Source organism: Mercenaria mercenaria, chromosome 4, assembly GCF_021730395.1.
Source record: "Mercenaria mercenaria strain notata chromosome 4, MADL_Memer_1, whole genome shotgun sequence".
Taxonomy (NCBI): Eukaryota; Metazoa; Mollusca; class Bivalvia; order Venerida; family Veneridae; genus Mercenaria; species Mercenaria mercenaria.
The window spans coordinates 67309392-67333405 of record NC_069364.1 but is presented as its reverse complement, the minus strand read 5'-3'; the positions used below and the strand labels follow the sequence as shown (position 1 = coordinate 67333405).

The 24014-nt window shown below is 35.4% G+C and overlaps 2 protein-coding genes across 4 annotated transcripts; both read right to left on the bottom strand.

The window, feature by feature from the left end:
• Positions 1-201: 201 nt before the first annotated feature.
• LOC123552000 (mucin-5AC-like) lies at positions 202-9151 on the bottom strand. 3 transcript variants are annotated; one of them, XM_045341342.2, is made up of 6 exons: positions 8792-9151; positions 6817-6918; positions 5936-6295; positions 3535-5157; positions 2878-2953; positions 202-2490 (listed from the first exon to the last, which is right to left on the bottom strand). In XM_045341342.2, the coding sequence occupies exons 2-6, from the start codon at positions 6863-6865 to the stop codon at positions 1233-1235; spliced, it is 3366 nt and encodes a 1121-aa protein (XP_045197277.2). In that variant the 5' UTR covers positions 6866-6918; positions 8792-9151; the 3' UTR covers positions 202-1232. The 3 variants fall into 3 exon arrangements, with proteins under 3 accessions (XP_045197277.2, XP_045197279.2, XP_045197278.2); XM_045341344.2 differs by lacking the exon at positions 8792-9151 and adding an exon at positions 8655-8786; XM_045341343.2 differs by lacking the exon at positions 8792-9151 and adding an exon at positions 7649-8415.
• A 3383-nt stretch (positions 9152-12534) lies between these two features.
• LOC123553447 (chymotrypsinogen A-like) lies at positions 12535-16821 on the bottom strand. Its single transcript, XM_045343159.2, has 6 exons — positions 16677-16821; positions 15897-16053; positions 14229-14310; positions 13694-13868; positions 13160-13305; positions 12535-12749 (listed from the first exon to the last, which is right to left on the bottom strand). The coding sequence occupies exons 1-6, from the start codon at positions 16723-16725 to the stop codon at positions 12600-12602; spliced, it is 759 nt and encodes a 252-aa protein (XP_045199094.2). The 5' UTR covers positions 16726-16821; the 3' UTR covers positions 12535-12599.
• Between the last annotated feature and the right edge of the window lie 7193 nt (positions 16822-24014).

The window sequence follows — 24014 nt, the reverse complement described above, 5'->3', positions numbered from 1 at the left end:
TTAAGTTTTCAGGAAAATTATATATCTGAGATACACTGGTTTCACCTTCTCTGTTGTTACATAAAGTGTATTCGTCATATACTTGGTATAAGACTGGCAGAGTATCTTCTGCGAAAGGGCGATTTAGTAGGCGAAGGCACATCCCTGGGTCATATATTGAAGATCTTGACAAGCTTTCTATGAATAAAACATACCAATAAGTCAGTCTTGTGTAAATAGAATTTATTTTATAAATAGACATCATCTTATTTACAAGTATAGCACCAACAAGAAGAACTGGACGGAATAGAGATTAGAGAATCACAGTGGTTCAATCACATAATGGTTCAAATCACAATGGTTCACCCATATACGGGTTCAATCACATAATGGTCCAATCACAATGGTCCACCCATATACGGGTTCGGTCACATACTGGTCCAATCATTTACCCAGTGAATCACGTACTGGTTCATTCTGCTGAACACAAGCAATAATACTAGAATTAGTAACGTACAGAAAAAAACATGTACCATAAAAGAAAACAATCACAGGAAATTAATAAATAAATAAAATAAAAGGTAAATATTCCGCAGTAGTCAAATTATTTCAGGCAGTTAAATACAGTTGTCATTATAGAAACTCGAGTAGTCGTTATCAAAATAGCGTTATAGCATAGAAAAAAAAAAGAAAATAGTGAGAACAATAATTTACATAATATGGTCGGTATGTCAAAAAGTATAGATTACATGTACATGTTATCTTAACTGAATTTGATCAACACATGTGTTTAACAACAACTTCTTTTGTCTACATGCACACTAAAAGCTCCAATCCATGTATTTTCAGCTATCAATTTATTCTTCAATGCATGAAGCGAAGGCAAAGGAATGTATTCCGTGGAACACCAAATGAAAAAAAAATCTATTTACATTTGTCTCTTCCATTTTCATTGTTACACAGTACTAAGTGCTATATCAGTTACTGTAGGCTGTTCTTTTTCTTTTTAATTCAGTATTCATGACATTACATCCTGTTACATTCAAAGAAACTAGTCTTGTGCCTTGATAAAGTAGAACCCTGAACAAAAAGACCCAACACTAATTGCAAATGATCTTTCGGATCAACCGCGGCTTTCAATTGTCAACATTCGCTGAGATTGTCACATGTAACTTTATCACAAGATACACGTGTCAGACATAAAATATTAGATAAATAGATATTTATACTTGCTCAGAAAATCACCTAACACGCTAACACTCACTTAGAAGAAATTCCTCGAATCCATCCTCTGTTCTCCCAACTTTGTCACCCGTATTAGTTAAATTTAATGGTGGCACAATGTCTGGACGTTTAACCTCCAGTTTTGTGTCCCCTTCGTTTTCTTTAGAGGCATTTTGAGAATTCAGTTTTGAGCCAGAGCCAAACAAATTATTTCTTGTTTGACTTGAGCGTAATGGAGTGTTTCTCTGTGGATTTGTGTTTGAGAATGTGTCGCTAGAAGAAGATGATGTAGAAGTTTCTCTGTTCAAATGGTTGCCTTTTACCTGGTCCCCGGGTCTGTTGTTTACCTGCATAACGGTACCTTTAGAATTATTCCATGGTTGTGGTGAGGGCATTGTTATATTGCTTGGCTTACTGACAACCATTCTCGTTTTAACAGGTTCTGCGTTAATTTCTGTTACATTTGCTGGTGAACTGAATACTTGCCTCGGCTGATTTGTAAGGTGCGGTTCATTGTGCATCGTTTCCTTTTTATCGTCAGGTTTACTAACGACCTGTCTTGGCTGGCTTGAGTTCATCGATGCCATCATTCCAGTTTCATCTTCACTTAACGTTCTATCAAAACTGTCCGAACTTGAATGTCTGTTGTTTGTCTTTCTGTTTCTGGAATCACCTAAACCAAAGTCACTTTGAGCTCTGTCATTTCTTTCCCTACGTTTCTTTCGTCTATGTTTTGATTCTCCTGATTCGTTTTCACTACTACTGCTCTTACTTTTCTGTTTCCTTGATTTAATTCTTTTATCATCTGTTGTATTTGAGTCACGTGGTTTCTTACCCTTCATAATAACCCTGTACCAATCACCAGGGTCATTTTTCTTGAAATATCTATTTGGATCATTTGGGTCGCTTTCTATTACAATTGATGAAAGTTCAAGGTGACCCATGAGGTCCTTTTCTCTTTCAGAAGGTTCATAATGCTTTGGTTGTGTAGTATCGGATAAGGTGCTCCCATTTAGCGTATTATTGAATTTTTCTCTAAGAATGTTTTCTTCTTCTTTATTACTTATCAAATTGTTCTTATTGGTTTCTTTAGTCTCGTTTTTAGTTTTATACTTTGCCGGATATTTTCCAATGCTTTGAGTGGTGAATATATCCGCAGGATTTTCAGGTTTTTCATTGTTTTCGCTTTTATTCTGTTCCATATTCCCTCTTCTTGCTACATTAGCGTTTCTGTTGGCTTTGTTCTTGCTATTTGGAACCCTTGTCTTCCTTTTAGCATCTCTCGATCTACATGTTTAAAACAAATATTGTTATTTGATGAAAAATTAGTAGACATTTTACAAATAATATGTTAAATAAATTTGGATTAAAAGTGACACGAACGAATACCTATAATATTAGCAAATTATAAAAGCCATTTGCAGGCTTTACAAAATTTAAAGAGTTCTTTTCTTTTAAACTTTTCCCATAAAACAAAAGCATTTGAAAAGTCGTCTAGGTACACATTCTAGCCCTTTGTAGGATACCGTTTTAACTTTTCGCTTTATTGGAAATATAAATCAGCACGTCAGCGCAAAAAAACGTGGTTAACTGTATGGCAAATAGCCAGTTAAACACTTTGTACACGAGGTGCCGATATTAATTAATCGTTTTGTCAAGAAGACAACAACTCACCTTTTACACATGATATAGACGACAACAGCTATAAAGACTAGCAGCAACACCCCAGCGACAGGTACAAGTATTGTTACTGAAAACATAGCATACATGTATTTATTTACATGTATTAGTTGTGCCTTCAAATTTATTTATATGTATTATTGTCGGTAGGTTGACTAATGTTATGAGTTTGATTCCCTGGCGAAGTGAAGTTTGTGTTGATTGACAAAGGACAGTTTTTCCGAACTTATTCGTCCGTCATTTAAGATCCATGTAGTGAATGTTGTTCCATTGTTTACAGTAATAGACAACAAATCATTATCTGTACATATTCCGGAAACTCTGGTTAGGCTGACTAAACGCCCTTTTTAAACTGGAGAAAACAGGCGCTAAACCGATGTAATAAACAGGTTCCAACAAAGGAAACTGTTTATAATCAACGTATCGAATATAGTAAATGTGTAAATATTTAACATTAAGCTGAAACAGAATTCCCGAGTAATTATAAACATTCGGAACAATATCCGAAAGTATACATTTGAACAAAAAACAAAATTTCTCCGCATAGTGTTACGTTCTTCTTGCTCAAATGGTCTATTAATATATATATTTTTTAAATTATTTAAACTTGACACATGTTTACCTAATTTAAAATTAATTAGGAGTACTTACTAATATTTTTTGATCTCGAAGGAACATCATAATCCTGATATGGCGGCTCCCAAAATCCCTTTGTCGTTTTCTCTGGTTTAGCAGTTGCATTGGTACTCATTGTATCATTAGTGTCAATGGTTGTGTTACTAATAACGGTTTCATTATAAAATTCTGTTGTTGTTGTTGTTACATTTGTCTGTTCCGTTGTCTGCATCGGGTCAGCTGTTGTATTCACTGAATCGGTTGTGTTTGTTTCTATCGTGTGGTTCCTATATGCTTCTGTTGTTGTAATGTTTGTCTGTCCTGTTGTCTGCGTAACGTTCGGTGCATTTGTTGTATTCAGCAAATAAGTCGTATTTGTTTCCATGGTGTGGGTACTGAAAGTTTCTGTTGTTGTAGTGTTTGTCTGTTCTGTAGTCAGATTCGGTCCAGATGTAGTATTCACTGAATCAGTTGAATTAGATCCCATAGTATGGTTACTAAAAGCTTCTGTTGTTGTGGAATTTATCTTTTCTGTTGTCTGTGTAACGTTCGGTGCATTAGTTGTATTCACGAAATCAGTTGTGTTTGTTTCCACTGTGTGGTTACTGTAAGCACCTGTTGTAGTATTTGTCTGTTCTGTTGTCTGCGTAACGTTCGGTGCATAAGTTGTATTCACAAAATCGGTCGTGTTTGTTTCTATCGTACTGTTTCTATACGCTTCTGTTGTAGGGGTATTTGTGTGGCCTGTTGTGTATGTTTTGTTTGTTGAAGTGATGTTTGAATTATCATCGGTTGATTGTTTTGGTACAAGAGTTGTAATGTTAGGCGATACTGTTGTTGTGTTATATGCTGAAGTGGTTGTATTGTCACTTGATGCTTCTGTCATAGATACTGTTGTAGACGTTGCAAAAGTGTCATTTCCCTGTGTAGGTGACACTGTACTGTTTATGGGTGTTGTTGTGCTATTTTCAAAACCTGTATACTTTGTAGCACCGGATGAAGAAACATCTGGAAGAAGAGTCGAGGTTGTATTTGGTGTACTTGTTGTCGATGTGTTGTTCAATATAGATACTGTTGTAACATTTTTGTGTTTTGTCGATGTGAAGTCATTGTTTGTTGTTGTTACTGGGTCTGTTAGATCTACATTATTAGTAGAAGTTGACATTTGAGTTGATTCTGTACTTGTTTCCGTTGTATGTTCCGCTGGATTTAATGTAGTTGAAGCGACTTGGGTTGCGTTGTTGTGTGCTGTAGTAAACGCACTTTCAGTATTGCTGTTAAGTGATAAAGTTGTATTAACGGTGACTGAGGATGGTGTTGTATCATTTGAAATTTGTATAGTTGTAGACATTGCTTGTGTTGTTGAAGTTAGAGAAAAGGTTGTTGTTGAAATATCTGAAAATGTCGATGAAACTTGAGAAGTAGATGTTTGAACAGTTGTTGGTGTGTCAGAAGTTGTCAAAGATGTAGAAGTCTCAACTATTTTGGTTGAACCTGTTGTAATCCCAGTCGAATCCGATGAAGAAATGGTTATGGATGTGTCACTACTTGAAGTCTGAACACTGGTGTGTATTGGTGACGTTGTTGTAACAGGTGAACTACTTGAGCTTGTTTTGTCATTGACCACACATGTTAACGTCAGCTCTATGTCGGATCTATCTGGAAAATAATCGAAACATTACAAATGAGCCGCGCCATGAGAAAACTAACATAGTGCATTTGCAATCAGCATGGATCCACACCAGCCCGCGCATCCACACAATCTGGTCAGGATCCATGCTGTTCGCATTCAAAGCCTACTGCAATTAGAGAAACCGTTAGCGAACAGCATGGATCCTGAACAGACTGCTCAGATGCGCAGGCTGTCTGGTTCCATTCTGGTCGCAAATACACTATGTTGGTTTTCTCATGGTGCTGCTCAAATTACATTTGTAAAATGAATCTATATGGAAGCCATTTAAATGTAAAAATAATACCAGAATGTGTTTGGTTATTGTTAAGTTGTCATTGCTCAGCTTACCCAGAAAGCACTACTTGGGACTGCTAGTTCAGTACAAAATACTTACGTTTTGTGGATCAAAGAAATGCTGTATGCTTTGTCGATAAATGAGCCGCGCCATGGGAAAACCAACATAGTGGGTTTGCGACCAGCATGGATCCACACCAGCCTGCGCCTCCGTGCAGTCTGGTCAGGATCCATGCTGTTCGCTTTTGAAGCCTACTGGAATTGGAGAAACTCTTAGCGAACAGCATGGATCCTGACCAGACTGCGCGGATGCGCAGGCTGGTCTGGATCCATGCTGGTCGCAAACCCACTATGTTGGTTTTCCCATGGCACGGCTCAAATGTACTTTATGCACTTATAAACAACGTACTGTAACGTAACTTGCGTGAATAATTATGTATTGATATAAAGGTTTACAGGATTGCAACTTACTTGCATGGAAAGACAGGCAATAACCCGAATCTATGTTTGTAACATCTGGATCCCTAGTAAAAGTGACATTGGCCGAAATCCCTGTTGTAGTCTGCCCCTGAGCCGGAACCCCGCATTTGAGCTGAATACCTAAGTCGTCGAATGATAAATCAAGTTGAGCCCCACAGTCAGTAGCGTTAGGGTTGTCCTCAAAATCTACTGTAAATCCTGTTGTGTTTGAAGTCACCCTGCACGTGCAGCTGTTGTAACCGGATGTTGCTGCGGTCGAAACGTCGAGTCTGACACCTGGTCCTTGCACTGTGCTGCTTTGGCACATGTATGCAACCGGATAGTCCGACTTGCATGTCTGCGCTTCAATGGCTGTATTGGGAGAGAGAAAAAAAATGTTTCAGCAACAAGACTGGTTTTAAAGCTATGAAGTATATTTTGAAACTAGTCTAAAAATGCCAACATCTGACTGGTTCAGCTTAAGCTAAGTTTTAGAAATTAGAAGACTGCAATCAGCGTCTGGGGTAAGTGTGCCTCTCTAGATAAGAGATATATTCAGATGATCGTCTTCATGTCATCAATTGCAGGAAAAAACCCACCCATAGTTTTGCATTTTCTTCTGGCTTGTTGTTGGCATCTGTTTTAAGGAAGTAAAAACTGGTTGTGTAAGAAAAAAATAGCGTATTTTTTTTCTCTCAAAATATAACACGTAAACTGTTCCGTAAATCTTCATCTCAATATTTTTATTCCGTTTTATTATCTTTTATGAGATTGAAGCTGTGGTCCCAAAATTAGATGAGACAATTTTTAATTCATTTGATACAAACTATGTTGTATAATATTTAGTTTGTTATACAGATAAAACCGTGAATACAATGAAGTACAAAAATTACCTCGATTAAGGAAGAAAATCAAACATAGTGTTATATATAGCGTCAACATGTTTGATAAGCTGGATTGACGTGAACATGGGCTCGCTCAAGAATCATAGTTTTCTGTAAATAGAAAAATGAAAATAAACATGTATGACATTCACACGTGGAGGCACGAAACAGATACCATAATAACTCTATTTCGCAATAATGAAAAAACTTGACTGAATAGTTTTAATTAAATACAATGCCCATCTTTCGAATCCTATTTTTTAGGGTTCTTCAGTGCAAGCCAGATGGAATGTAACGGCATTTCGAAACTCTATGATTTCTCTTACAGAATCGAAATATCCACCAGAGGCAGTACTTTCACAAGTAGTGTGTTTTCATAAAGTTCCTTTTAATAATAATAATAATAATAATAATAATAATAATAATAATAATAATAAATTTAATTAAAGAGGATAAGATATTTGGCTGTAGCCAGTCTAACATATGGTCCTCGTGAAAAAATAAATATTATTTTAATCCGCCCACCGGAATAAGAATTTCAGATTATTTGCTATTCATAATGATATAGATAAGATACGATTAGATAATCTATTATTCTGTATACATGAAACTGAGGAAAAGTTTCATGTCAGTGTTAAAAATTATAATTATCAAATTTCTTGTGAAAATATCAACAACATTTTGATAAACCTCTAAAATCAAGGAATGAAAATGTAAATAATGCTTCAATGATCAAATGTAAATGCTGCAGGAAAAAAATAGACACCAGTATTTTGACACCAATTACAATGTAATTATACAGTCTTTTTGACAGTATGTCAATAAATTGAAGGTTGTTTACCTATACTTCACTTGTGTCCTTTCATTTTTGTAGCCTGAATCATTCAAGGACTTCTATAATTATTTTCGGTGTTGACATTTTCCTCGAAAGTAGCTTAAATAACGTAGACAAAATTTATAACATGTCACTGAATTAAATTATGTAGAAATTTACATAATGTATTAATTATTTTTGCCGTCAATTTTGGATGTCCTGCAATTGACCCATATTACTGTAATATTGTATGGTGTATATAACACAATTTTTAAAGTATCTAAACGGATAAAATAGCCGTTAACAACATGAGATTATACCAAAACAGTAGCACATTTCCAAACAGCAACAGCATCGTGGAGGGGAAACAATGTCTGCAGAAACGCCTATATTTTAAGAGATGTTATTTTATCCGGCGTGTCCATCTATGTGTATTTATATATATATCTGTATAATTGTTCTCATATTATTACAGAATGTTTGTTTTGTAATCTGTGTTTATCAAATAAAATATCTGTTCTGTTCTGTTCCGTTCCGTTCTATTACATTATTATGATAGTATATGACCTCTCACTTAGGTAGTTGCAGACAAATATCTAAATAATCTAATTATAGTGATATTGTTTTGCAGAAAGTTTTTAATGTTAGTAAAATAAAAGAAATGATATTTGAAATTTCGAAAACGTTTACGTGTGATTTAATTATACATTGAATAAAAAACTGAAAGTCGTAAAAGTACAGTATACATTTTTCACAAAATATCTCAATTGATAAAATGGTAGGTAAAATAGAAAAGTGAATTAAGGCGAATGCAAAACCATGAATAAAATGATTAACCAGAACAAATTAAATCGAAATCATTCTATAAAAAGAGATGTTATGTGTTAAATACTCTAATGTATTGGTAGTACTTAACGATATAAAGGAATTAAGTGTAAAGCAAATAATTAACAATACCGAGATTAGAAATGAAAATAAACATAATCTACATGACTTGCATTTTGTATAAAACTGGAACAGAGAATAGACATACCGAATTTAGATCTTATTCCTTCACATTTGTTTATATCCGTATATTACACACATAACCACTGGTAAAGGCTTAACCGTTTGTTATATATATTTAAGAAATTATTAAAACAAAAACTGTGTAAAACAAACAAATAGTACCCCCAAATGTGTGATATTGGTAATTTTCCTTTTTATATTAACTAAATAGAATTTCATTCATTCCAAAAGTGCTATGTTACAAACAAATTTACATGTGCGTACCTGTTTACTTTTAAAGGTGTTGGCCCGTACACGCGGTTTAACGAATTTATTTAGAGAGCAAACATGAAATAATATATCGTGTAGCATTTATTTATGGAGGGTCACTGAGGCTCGGGATTCCGTGTACTTTATTGATATAGACATACAATGTGTCCATTACTGAAATATGTAAATTAAAGAGAGACATCATTATAGAAAAGTCAGAGCCTTGCAAATATCTCATTATGGTATACTACTATCTCTGTTACAAAGAAATAGATTTCTCTAAAGAGCTATCAGTCACAAAACAGAGGTAGCTCTTTTTAAAATTGAAACTAAAGATATATCGCTATTAAGAAACTTCTCCTGTAGCCACTGAATAAATAGCAAGACAACTGGCCATATGAGCGAGCGTTTTTTCATTGTATTTATATATTATGTATGGTTATCAAGTAACACCACACATATCATATTATGTATCTATTTCTTTCTTTATCTGATTTATAACAAGTTATGTAATTTATGATATTTTTGAGCTTACTGCATTTATATATTATTGTATGTTGCCCAGATTTGATTAACGTATGTTTAAACGTGCTTGATTTCACTAATGTATAATTAAAGCAGAAAACGCGACATTTGGCAGAAAGAATTTGGTGAAACGCTGACACCGACGGAAAAGTATCAAAATTGGAATATAAACAAAAAAGGTGTAACCATTTGAATACCATCTATGTAATGAAATTGCAGCCATTTTGGGCACAGTGACATCATATTTGTTTTCCGTATGTGGGCTTTACCATACATAGTATATCAATAGATTTCAACTAAGTGAATAATATTTGTGGGCTATGTTTCAATATGAACCTTAGTTTATAAATAGAAGTGTATACCTTAAATTTAAGCTCCCTTTTTAATTGTATTTGACATAGTTACGCCTTAAATATCATATCTGGTTATGCCTATATAAGGAAAGAACGATGCCTTTACTGTGCCCTTTAAAATGGCGTACCAATAAAACACACACAATACAACAATACAGTTTGATATGAAATTTACTTGATTTGAGAAAAATAGCGAGTGTTTTTCCGAATAAAAACGTGGTTTAAACCTTTAATTCGCCCTACTACCCAACTATATCTGAACTATTGATCTACCGGTATTTTATTGAATAGGAATTATTGACATGGATTTATGAATAGATGATAGCAAGGGTATAGATCGATTGTTTTATGTCGGGTCATTCAATGTAGGATGTAGGCCTATTTGTCTTTTCAGGCATCGTAAAAGTTTAATTGACTTTTTAAAATGAGGTATTCAGTTAAACAAATAAAAAAAAAAATAAAAAAAAATAAAAAAAGAGAGAAAAAAAAAAACCGAATTTATATTGATTTCTATAATGACACTCGGTGTTCAAACAAGTGATGTCATGTTTCTTTTGTTTATATTATAACGAAAATGTGACGATTTCAGAAACTGAAGCGCTCGCGTTTTTCTTTTCTTTTTCATTACTTTGTTTCTGAATTGGTTAGTTTTACATACTAGAAAGCTCGTATTAACACTGTTCTATTATACACATATTTATATCATTCATTCTGAAATTGCTTTAATTTATTCAATTGATTTTGTTTTTATAAAACTTTACTTTGAACTCAATAATTTCACTTTTTTATCGAGTATTTCGGATCAGTTTCTTCAAACAGTAATATTGATTAAAATGACATGCAGTATTTTTACAACATATTTTGTGATGTGTGATAGGCTCTGTATAGATCAAGAAACTATTTGTTCTGTTGTTTACTCCTTTAAGTGTCTATCCTTACCTTTCCATCACTTCTAGGGAAAGACTGACTTTGAACAGTGCTCAACCTTAATAAAGTTGTATGCTTTTTCGGTATCCCTCGGTCATACCAAACTGATTTTTACTACAACCGGAAAATGCCGAAATCACATACGGAGAAAACGGAATTGAACGGAAAATAGCAATTGTCATTACGGGTTCATTACATTAAAGGCCTTGGTCAGGATAAAAGCAAGAACAGACACGCGCTGATCGTGCTGATTTGTCATTTCTCGAGAATGTCTTTACTTACCTGAAAATTTACTCATGAGAGTGTCTCTTTTTTTGCAAGAGCCTACTATTATGATTATGTTTTATAAACATGAAATTCGTTATTATCTCTGCTGAACTAGAGATTAGATGCCGAAATTTTTAAAAGGTAACGTGCATAGAATCGAACATCTAACACAATTTGTTGAAGGTCCATGTTCCTTTCATTTTCAGAGGTCAACACTATTCATATTCATAGCCTAATTTTGCTTTATTTATGGAATGATGGTTCGAAATGTGTTTTATTTCTTAATTTTATGATCAAAGTAAAATACAGATTATTTGAAAAGAAAAGAAAGAATTTGTGTTAATTTTACAACTCTGTAGTATGGCTACGGGGTATAACTTTCAGTCGGCATACAATTTGCTTGAAGACAAAATGTCATAATTCTGCGTCACTCTTCTCTCAAGTAGGGTATATTTTATAAAGTGCAGTAAAATTTTCTGGTACAAGAGGTTACCCATAGTTGCAGATATAAGGTAGGAAAAGCCAGGAACACAGACACACAAACCGTGACCCTGCAGCGGTGTATGTATGCCAAGGACACAGACAAACAAACCGTGGTCCTGCAGCGGTGTGTGTATGCCAGGAACACAGACACACAAACCGTGGCCCTGCAGCGGTTTATGTATGCCAGGAACACAGACAAACAAACCGTGACTCTGCAGCGGTGTATGTATGCCAGGAACACAGACAAACAAACCGTGACCCTGCAGCGGTGTATGTATGCCAGGAACACAGACACACAAACCGTGACCCTGCAGCGGTGTATGTATGCCAGGAACACAGACAAACAAACCGTGACCCTGCAGCGGTGTATGTATGCCAGGAACACAGACATACAAACCGTGACCCTGCAGCGGTGTATGTATGCCAGGAGCACAGACACATCGCCCCGAAACAGTCAGTGGCAAAGCACCACTAGGGAGATTATACTAAATAATTGTACAGAAACCTGCACTATGTTAATGTTATATGACACTGTAAATAAGGGATTTTAAGTATAGTATGTGTAAACTTAAAACTAATTATTTGTATAAATAGTTATAAAAAGTAAACAGAACAAAAACGGAAGGTCTCAGTGTAGTAGACCAGAAGACATTCAGTCCCTGTTATAGATGTTCCCCAGACATAATCAAAGTCACATAATCTTATCAAATGCAATAGGAAAATTGCCATGACGCAGAATTTTACAACATCTTCGGCCGGGAATAAAATCCGGTTCAGTATAATGTATCTTTAATAATTAGGAGTTACTTTGAAGTCTCACATTGCCTTTGTGTAAAATGTGGTTGCCACATTTTTAGTTATTAACATAAAATATGGTAATTGTTTTGTTAAATCCTTTGTATGATAAGCTTCACCAAAGTCTGAATATTGATAAATACCGTAGAAGGTTTTATCAAATCTGTTTTCTTTGATAACCTCCCTTTGTAGTTCTAACTGTACAGTCTCATGTGCAGTATAAAAAGGAAAGAAATAAAATGATTTACAAAGATGACAAAGTCACAGGCATTTTTTTCACATAGAAATAAGTTTTTAATACAGTCATAATTTGCTAAATGTTTATTGATCGTATTTCAAACAATCGTCTGCAAATAGCAAAATTCCGATTCTCAGTTTGTGGCGATAGTATCATCGATCCACTGTCTGTAAGTAGACACCCTGGCATAGACGCTTGGGTAACTTGGGTCACATCCAACCCGGCCCCACGAGGCTACACCCGCCAACACCCCACTACAAACCATAGGACCACCACTGTCTTGCTACAACAATAAAATATTTTGTACAGCATACAACGTTTACTATTACAGCATATGATAAGAGATAAAAAAAAATGTGAACAAGTGGCATACGTGGCCAATTGGTTAATGTCTCTTGCTCGAAATCACGTGCCCCGTTCCCATGTGGGTTCGAAACCTTGATCTGGGTATAAAAAATTTCATGTGAGGAGGCCATTTATCTGACTAATGGAAGGTTCTCGCTCATGACTGATCAGTGCCAGGAGGACACATGGGGTCTTCCCCTTCACCAAGAGCTGTAGAGTTCGCCATGTGATCTAAATTGTGCCCGTTTGAATTTGTTAACTGAACTATTGCAGAGATCATGGTGAAATGTCTCTCACAGAAGTTAAAATTCACGATTATCCATACCGACGAGGGATTACTATACTTACGTTGCATGTCCCACTTTCGCTGTTACCAAGACACATATGCACATCGTGGTTGTAGTTTGACCCAAAAGCGCTAGTACATCCGTCACTTGACAGCACTGTTCCAGTAGTCTCTTGCAGAACGTTGGGGGTGCTGTTCATATCATCCACTGTAAAAAGACGCATTTCATTTCTTGTATACCGGACTAGCATTGTCGGTATTTTCAGCGTTAACTTCTAAATTAAATATAAGAATTTGTTCTAATGTGATAAGTCTAAAATTACCTTCTAATCATTTTTTTCTCAAATATTTACAATAAGTTTTGGCTGAATCAAAAAGTGTATTTTCAAAGCGTTTCAGTGTATAATATACAAGAAAAAAAAAGAATATATCATTAATTGTATCCGCAGATAGGAATATCCGCCTCTCATGTCAAGTCTTGCTAGGCTTCCAGTTTAAACTGCAACTGTTTTGGGGTTGGGTGTTTGTGGGTGGGGATGTTGGATGGTTTGTATAGACTTTCAAACTCGAAAGACGGGAATCACATCAGTGCATACCTGCTGTGAGTCCCCAACCAGTAATTGTGCAGGTGTCCCATTCAAAAGTCTGACCAGAAGCAGCCAGGGAGATGGCAATATGTCCGTAAGTATTGAAATCCATCCGGGTCTTCAACTTAAGGAGGGCAATGTTATTGGGAAAGGCTCCAGATCCTTGGTGCACGTAGTCAGGGTGCTGTAAATTGACATAATACATTTTTAAAAAAGCTGTTTTAACATCACTTTTTCTGCGTTGCGTCGCATTGCCAAGAAGTACAGATGGATTTTCATGCAGAAGTTTTATATACAATGTATTGTCTTTGGTTCAACTATCTGTAATAAAAAGCTGAACGTAATCCTCTTAATTGCTTGAAAATTAAATATTTGTTAAAAAGTGAAATACGGTGACTCAGTTATGAACAGTTCAAATATGTACAATTCATATTTGAGAAAAATGTGATTTGGCAGTCATCCAGACCGCAATTTCATGATTTTGTATTAAATACCTGTACAAAGCATACAAATGTTTGAAATAAATCGGAGGAGTTCTGCTTACTTTTATGACTGCTACATCGTATACTGTATATTTTCCATCCAGCGTCCCGTCATTGAGGGAGATCGTGAAATCTTCAGCATTTCTAAATAAACAGAAATTGTGTCAAGCTTTATAAGTATCAGAAATATACACAACCGGAACTATGGAAAGCCGGAGGTGACATTTTTTTTCTTCAGTTCTGGTATGTGACTTGCATTTATTTGAATAGGTTTTATAAGCCTTCTCTATTAGGTTGTTTAGACTTTTATTCATATGATGTGCATTCTTTATTTTACGACGTTGATTTACAGCATTTTATTACATTATGTACTATTGTGTGTGTAGATTACTATTCGGGTGCACTTGAAGTATTATTTTAGGTTATATAAATAATCAGCTGTTCTGGCTGTTCTTTTTTTAAAAATCTATATAGAATAAATATTTGTAGAACAGAATCTTACCCTGACTCACAACTCTTACGATTCTCACCTACTGTGACCTCTACAACCCTTTCACTCTTTTTCACAACTGTTTGAGCATTTTAACTACATTGACTTACCACTATTTTATTTTTCTTAAATACACTGACTCGTAACTATTTTAGCACTCTCAGCTAACCCTGACCACTGGCACCAGATCAGAAAGAAAATACCCCCGTACGTGTTATACCCTACCCCTAGGTATTCTATAAGAACCATGGTCATGAACGGGAAAGTGCACTAACCCATTTCAATCGTACATTTCTCAACTTAAACGCGCAGTTCGGTGAATGTGTACCTAGTATATTGAACAAGCGATAATTTATCATCCATCGTGCACCAGTCACATTGTCTCAATATTCCATATTGCTGAGATTATCAACATATTTTATGCTTTCGTCAACGTTACAGAAAAAACTTGCTTGAACTTCCCTAATGAACATCCGGTCTAGAGGTCATGGCAGTGCGCACATGTTTGGCGAAACGTAAACAAACAAAAACGGATTTTAAAAAAATCACAATTTTACACTAAAACTCGAAATGATGAATGAAATTCATCTTGTATATGATCTTTAATTTGAAATCGTACATTGGTCTGCATCTGTTCTGTATATTTTATTCATTTTGCACATTTTGCTGCATTTTCACATTTTAGCGGACACGTGTAGTAAAATGACGATTGACATACATTTTTACAACAGCCAATCAGAATGGTTTTGTAATCTAGAACGGAACTTCACCAGGGAAGTTCAAGCAAGTTTTTTGTGTTATTTTGAAATTACTATAAACTACGCGTTGTTTTTTTAAGATAAGATGTATTGAAAAATGTGACTGGTACACAATGGAAGATAAATTACCACTTGTTTGATATCCATAGTACACATTTACCCAACTGCGTGTTTTAGGTATGAAATGCGCGATTGAAACGGGTTAGTATATTTTCCCGTTCACGACCATGGTTCTTATAGAATACCTAGGGGTAGGGTATAACACATACGGAGGCATTTTCTTTCTGATCTGGTGCCAGTGACCCTGACTCCTAATACTATATTCAGATACTCTGACTCACAACTTTTTCCAATTTATCTCTTATCTGACTGACAACAATTTTACCATTTTAACTTACACTGCCTCAGAACTATTTTCACTATTCTGAAAACTGTTTTCCGATTCTCATGTAAATCCCAACTATTTTATTATTCTCGCTTACCCTGACTCAACACAATGAGCTGCTGTAAGTATCCACTGACTTCCAACGATAGAACCTCCACATTTATGACTGCCGTAACTGTTTTGCAACGACACTTGATAAGGGTGAGATTTTATAGATGTGTCCGAACCGCCTATAATACGGGACAGCGAATTCCCTGAAAGACAAATGTACCGTTATGGTTAGAAATAATTTTCGATATATTCCGTCAGAACAATATGGAGTCTATCGCGCAGTGGTCAGCAGGTTGGACCGCAGACCCGTAACTTTTCCATGTTTGGAAATGAGACATTTAACTACTTCAAAAATGTTGAAACATTCCACTGTTTCACTAGTTTTAAAATTCCCGTCTGAGATTTCGGCTACTGTGGGAATAGACTGACTGCGGCACAACTCGGTTGGTAGAGCACTGGTTAATCTCGTGTTCTAACAGTGAGGGAACAAATCCACAGATGTACCTTTAGCCTAGTATATATCATATCACTTTCATTTATTACAAAATCCCAGGCAATTATCACACCAAGCGTCACACGTGCTTACTCTATCAAGTAACGTTTTGGAAATATATCCAATCCATGACATATTAAAGATGCTTTAAGCTTCTACGTGCTAAATATCTTAAGGTTAATGAAAGCTGTCATTTTCTAAAAGTCCAAACTTACGGAAAAGCTGACCATCCACGTATCAATATAATAACAGTTTTGAAACTTATGAAAAATAAAGAAAAACATTGGCTTGTTTCAAGGTTAAATCTCAAAAGAAGAATGAACGTTTTCTTACCGTAAGCCAAATCCGCCAGAAGCAAGCCGAAAATAAACATGGAGACCATGATGTACTAATGTCACATAGACACTGGCAGAAGCCATGTGCCATCTGGTATTTAAAGGGTCCTGTGGTTGACATCGGGAAAATAACATGTGCCATTGCGTTAATTCTTATGGCAAAATTTGAAACTTGTAGCACCTGTTAACAGCTAATTTAAATTGAAATACGATAGAAGGATGCTAAATGCAGAAAATAAGTGCATAATTCGACAGTATTGATTAATACTTGACTACAATAAAATTGATAAACTATTACATAATGTGAAAATATAAAACATTTTATCGCTCTTGCATGATGTTTGTTTATCAAATAACTATAACTGCCTTTTTTACACCGATGGTGTTATTGTGCCTTTTGATAAAGAACCCTTCAATTTGGTAACTGATGACGGGTTTACATGCTCAGCTTTCATTCAAGATGACTGTTTACTTTTAAGATAGAAATCTATCAAAAAAGTGAGTCACGAAAAAAGGAAAAAGTTGATAATATGAGCCGCGCCATGAGGAAACCAACATAGTGCGTTTGCGACCAGCATGCACTGGATCCATGCTGTTCGCTTTCAAAGCCTATTGCAATGAGAGAAACCATTAACAAACAGCATGGATCCTGACCAGACTGCGCGAATGCGCAAGCTTGTCTGGATCCTTGCTGGTCGCAAACACACAATGTTGGTTTTCTCTTGGTGCGGCTCATATGATCAGCTGGACCCGTAATGACATTTGACAGGTTCAGTGCAATTTTCGTATTCACGTCTTTTATTTCCTACATTCTTCGGTCGTTAGTATAGACTTTCGGCGTAAACCGGAAAATGCCGTAATCACATTCGCAGATGGCGTAATTGGACGGAAACTGCCGATTGCCATTACGGGACCATTACCTTAAATGATGTATCATATCTTTCCTACTGATTACATTTAAGCTTGTATCATGGTTTACCTGCAGTGTCATTTTACTGTTTACTTCTTTCTGTAATATTCTTCAACTGAGGAAGAGGCGCGGCTATAATCCGTACTCAAAAACTTAGAGACATGTCTTAGGTCCTGCCTACATATAGAATACTGTAGGGAAATGTTGAACTTTCTGAAACCGTTTTCTATTTCAGTTAGAGTACGCTTGTCACTTAATAGCACCGACTCTTAAAATGGAATGTTAACTTGTAAATCAAAATTAGTAGCCGAATGCGTTGTTGTTCCTTCTCAAGGGATAATATTTAGGTAGAATCGTTTATTTAATTATTATGATAAGTTAAATAAATGTTTGAGTGAAATAACTTTAAATATTTTTGAAAGATAAGAATGCACGTAAACAAAACACACTTTTCATAATTGTTTTATTAAACATCTGTAACTGGATGCTAAAAACAGACCCCTTAAACAGAATATCTAATAGGCGCTAGAAGGAACCTTTTGGTAAGCTAAATAAAACAGACAAAACGGGGCGGGGTGGGGGGCACCAATATTAGTTTCCCGGGTACTCCGTTTAAACACAAGAAAGATTACTCGCACGATTTACGTTCATACCGAAGAATGATGTTTAATGCCATCATTTCGTAGTTTTTTTCCTTTTCTTTTCCATATAAAATGTGTAAAAAATTCATACATTCGTTTCTTCAAAGCAATTTTTTTTGTATGAAAACATGAAAGCTTAGTAAATGGTAAGAATTATATCTACTGATACAAATAAAATGTATTTTTTTGCCGATTGTGTGCACTGTTTCGACGTATAGACCTCATATGTGAGCTGTATTCGTTGACTATAAAACCGTATATAGCTTATACTGCATACAGCTCATAAGCTGTATACGTCAAGATACTGCATATCCCCGTATATATATATAGCTCAATTTTTATAGGTTGTAATTAAGAATTAACAATGTAATTATTGAACATTACGTTATCACCGCCGCCGTCAACAACATCATCATCATAATCATCATTATTATATTCGTCGGCATTACAACCATCAGTATCAGCAGCAGCAACAACATTCGCAGCCTCAGCATGATCACCACCACCAAAACAAGATCTACAACCACCACCATAATCATCGTTATTTTTCTAACGATCATCACAATTATCAACACCACAATACGCGCTGTGTTACTACCAGGTCAGAGACCACCAATTCAAAAAAGTACAGGGAACTTACTGGGAATGAGGCAAGTGTATACCTGGTACTAAGGTAACGTCTGTGCGTTCTGATTGGTCAGTCATGTAAACAAACCCAGAAAGTGATTATTTTCCCAAAATTGATATTTTTTCACTGCATTTAGAGTATTTTATTATACATTTTGACAAAATTTGCTACATTTTGTGTGTAATGAAAAAAAGTTTTATCAAACGAATTTCTCGCGCCATGTCAATAATGTAAACAAGGGGTCATCTCATTCACACGAAAATTACTTAAGTAAAGTATCACTATTCATATGTTTTTCGTCCGATATTTAGGTAGAACCTAGATAGTTCTTGAAAAACTTGTAATTAGTAACATTGTAAAGTATGCACGCAGAGGACAACGGTAGGTCATGGCAACAGGTTTACTGTTTTCTCCGATCTTTGAACCAGAACACGTGCTTATCAAGTTTATTATAATGTTAGAAACATAGTTTCAAACCAAAACACCAACTGTATAACGTAACCATTTAAACCAACATAAGTGAAACATAAAGCCATCGTCAAAATCACCCTTGTTATGTGAGTTATAACACATCATCATCATCATCATCATTATGTGAAATATAACGTAATCATCATCATTATGTGAAACATTTCATCATCATAATAATCATCACATATGAAACATAAAATCATTATCATCTACATCACGTGTGAAACATAAAATCATCATCATCATAATCATCATGTGAAACATAACGTCACCATTATCATCAGTATGTGAAACATAACATCATCATCATAATTATATGTGACTGAACAAAACATCATCATTATCATTATCACCATCATCATCATCATCATCAGAAATATAACATCATCATCATCATAATTATGTGAAACATAACATTATCATCATTATCTGCTGCTACTACTACTGCTGCTTTCACTACAACTACTACTACTACTACTACTACTACTACTACTACTGCTGCTGCTGCTACTGCTACAACTACTGCTACTACTATTACTACTACTACTACTTCTGTTACTGCTACTGCTACTACTGAAAAGCGTATGTGTATATCCAAGGTATATACAAGTTACGTAAGCTGTATTCGTTGCATGCTCATGGATGTACATGATGCGTTGTCAACCGCCGAATATAGCTCATGCGTGAGCTATGTATATACGACGCAAGCTCTATACACATGATACAGCGTAACAGGGCACTTTCTTTTTTTCTTCAGAAAACTGGCTAATTAGTGGCTTAAACTAGGACATGCGTACGTCCGGGTAACTGTTGTTTCTTACAACATGGCTTTACATTACTAACGAATCTTGCTGCATCCTTATCTGATAACCTTGATAATGTCGTTGTCACCTGTTGCAGAAATCTTCAGGCCTTTCTTCTTTATAATTGGTGATCTGTATATCGCAATGAGTCATACTGCAAATCCGTTGTAAATTAGGTGACAGTCCATGAATTCAAATGTCATGACAAGCTACAACCCCGTTTCATTGATAAGACCTCTTCAAATTATTTAATAGCTTATCGGAAGATGGAGAGAGCGAGCGAAATTCTTATTTAATTTTTCTCTCAAATTTGACTTTTGCAGAAGCGGGTATATTTTGTAAGAAGCGAGCGGGATATTTTTCATATTTTCTATACTTATTTTAAGTATTTTAAGTTAAAAGTAAAATCATAATGAACAGAAATGACTGAAACCGCCATGGAGTACCTTCTTACTTTCCAACATATGACAGCAAATTTTATTACAAAAAAATATAGCTCTATGCCATTTTGTCAAAATTTAACATTAAACCAGCATTTTCATACTACACTTCATATTTTTGAAGTTTTCGAAATTAAGGTTTTAACAAAATTTACTAGGAAGCTGGCTCGAAAGTGATTCAATGAAACTCAACGGTGTCTTCACAATCGATCATCATCATCATCATCATCATCATTATTATTAATATTATTATTAATACAAGAAGTCTAAGTTCATCTTTTATCGTGATAAAGCTTTTCAGATGATGAACTAAAATTATAGCACATATGCATTCCCTACAATGAAGTTATTGGCAGTGACTGCTTGTTTTTTTTTTCCATTCTAACATTCTAACCTCTATTGATTTCAGAAAATCAAAACGTTTATATCCTATCTCCACCATAAAGACGGTAAAACATATGAACAATGACTTTTCCAGTGTAATTTTCAAATCATAGGCATAAGAACAGTTTTTCTTTTGCTCCCCTTGCAGTACTTTATCTTGTTTAAATGAAAAGAAAAAAAAAAAAAAAAAAAAAAAAGAAATCATATTCTTATACCGTACAAACGGATTCGTAATAAATTTTTCAATATCTTGAAGGAAAGGTACGGTGAACTTTTGAGAAATAAGTATGTTAATTCAATATATCTATTGAGAAAACCATTTCACAGTGGGTGTTGCAACAACTGTTGCTAGATGAATAACAATTACAAATTGATTTCTCTCCCCTGGCTTAACGTTAGGTAGCAGTTGGTAGTTTCCAGCCACAGAGTCGAATTGGCCAAAATCTGTCATTAGAGATAAAACCTTGAAGTGAAGGCTGTTTTGATGTTTGAAATATTTGTTGATGTGAGTTTGTGATTAAAGGTCCATTACTAAGGGAAAGTGAGTTGGCAATTTTTTTCATAGCTAGTGCATAGACTTCTGCAAGACACTAAATAATGAAGATTGGCAGGTCAAAATTTACAGAAGGTCTTTGGAACTCAAAGAAATGTATGTGTATTATGTTGAAATTTCAATGAATCGACAGAATGACCCCCCAGGTCTTTTTAACTTTCTTCATACTTCATAGAAAAATAATTGTACATATACTGCGATTTATTTTGAATTTCTACATACCAACTTTCATTTTCCAATAAAATGAAATAGTTTCTGTGCTTTTTAAAAGAAATTAAAATGTTCACTTTCCTTAGTATTGGACCTTTAACAAGTTTAAGAATGGTATGTTGCAGAAATTCTGGCAGATGCGAATGTAAGCTTGATGGCATCATTTTCATATAACTGCTTGAAATGCGTATATAAAACTATCAGCATTGAGCGTCTCGTGAACTGTCAAATGTCATATAGGCCTCACACAGTTGAAAATAGTGAAAAAAGTAATCGGTTGACAGGTATTTTTGTCCAGCTCTGCAAGTAATACTTGAAACTGAGTACAGAATGCAAGTGGCCATTTGGCCCTATCATTTCCCCTAACATTTTAAGGCCAGTTGGAGATATGGCTGATTTGGGCTGAAATGTCATGTATTTTCGCGGGCTGAAATTATCTTTCAGGTGGCTTGTGGATTTAAAAATCTATGCTTTGTATGAAGTTTACTATGTATTTTATTTCTTCTTCAAGTAAGATGTAAACCGGTATCTTTTTATTTTCAGGTCTGCATCTCGTAAGATAATCGGAAGCCGTCTGACTTGGCCACATCGCTCGGAAGTCCGAAGTACTAGAAAAAACCGCCATCTGCTACCTTATTATATATACAAGGTTCTTTATGGTGTTCCGATAGTGTCAACTATGGGCGGCTGTAACCGCCAAAATTAGTAAATATACAATCCATTCATAAACAAGTCAGTCAGTGCAGTTCAACGTCGTCCAGTCTAAAACGCCATCCCGTGCAATATAACGATGCATAAAAAACTTGTTGCGATGCGATGTACTATGAAATCATCTAACAAAACATGATACCATGCAGCTCAATGTGACAACATGAGTACGTGCGGTGTAAAATGAAGATTTTATACACCGCTTTAATTACACAAAGCGGTTTCAATATGCATCAGACGGCGTGAAGCTGTAATAAATCATTTCATTTTACACTGTATTGTAACATTGTATATTTACTAATTTTGGTGGTAACTGCCGCCCATAGTCATCGTACTGTCGTACAGTCGATCCCACAGACAGTACGATAGCATGATGAGACGGCAAAACAACTTTATTCAACAACACGACATTAAATCTCGCGTTATCAGATCGTTAAGTACGGCAGTGATGGAGTCTCCAGGGCCACATCCATCAGAAAACATGTAAATTCTTTTCTATGTTCAGTATTTCTTGAATGTTAAAGAATACGTAGTTAAATGTTTCATGGACATAGATAATTGTTTGAGTAGCTCTCTCTACCAGAACCGTTCCGCCAAGACCTTAACAGTGTACGCGGAATGTACTTATTATAAATTTGAATTTCATTGCGCGGCACAGCTCATTGTGTTTTATTTTTAGCTAACTCTTTCGCCTTTCCTCAGAAGCTGAAACAACATTGATTTGTAAAATCGTTGTATTTTTAAGTTTGCAACATAATTCCACCATGTAATTCATACTGCGCATGTCTACCGGAACGATATCAATGTCATACCGTCGCAGACTTTATGAAAACGCGGTGCTATTCCGCATTATTATTTATGTTGCACTACCGATTGCAACATAAAGAAAACACAATGAGACAGCATGGCAGTATGATGCGATAGTACGACAACACCGACAGTACTGAAATATGATGCGTGCTATCGAATCGCGTTATTGTGCTGTCGCATCGTGTTGTCATGCTATCGCATCGTCTTATCGTGCAGTGGCATCGTTTTGTTGTTCTGTTGTAATATCGCAGTGTCGCCCTTATCTCTGCAGGGGCCGGTAGTATGATAGTACGATCACCTCACCTCACTTATCCTCTTCACACCCATTGGTGTATTAGGCCTTAATGCGCCGTTTCCAATGAGTCCGGTCTTTTGCAACTGTTCTAGCAGTTGCCCAACTGTTTCATCCGAACCGTTTTCGTTCTTGGTCGGTTGTCCTTCTCCATTTTGTCTTTGATCTGCCTACTTTTCTTTTGCCCTCTGGCTGCCATGTTAGTGCTATGATAGAATTTCCATACAGCTAGCGAGTATTATTGAACCTTATGTTATACATGTTCAGACTACTTCGTACCCGACTTGTGATTTATTGAATATGGCGAAATAGGAAGTAGAGTTTGTATTTAAAGTGAATTAATGTTAATAAAAGCTAGAATAATTCATTGTTAAAAAGATTTTGGAGAGAACATTTACAAAGAGACACAAACGTTTAAAGAGGACTTCAAGGTATAAAGGTCTTAAAATATTTATTAAAATCAATACTGGTGTCCTTATAGGAAGA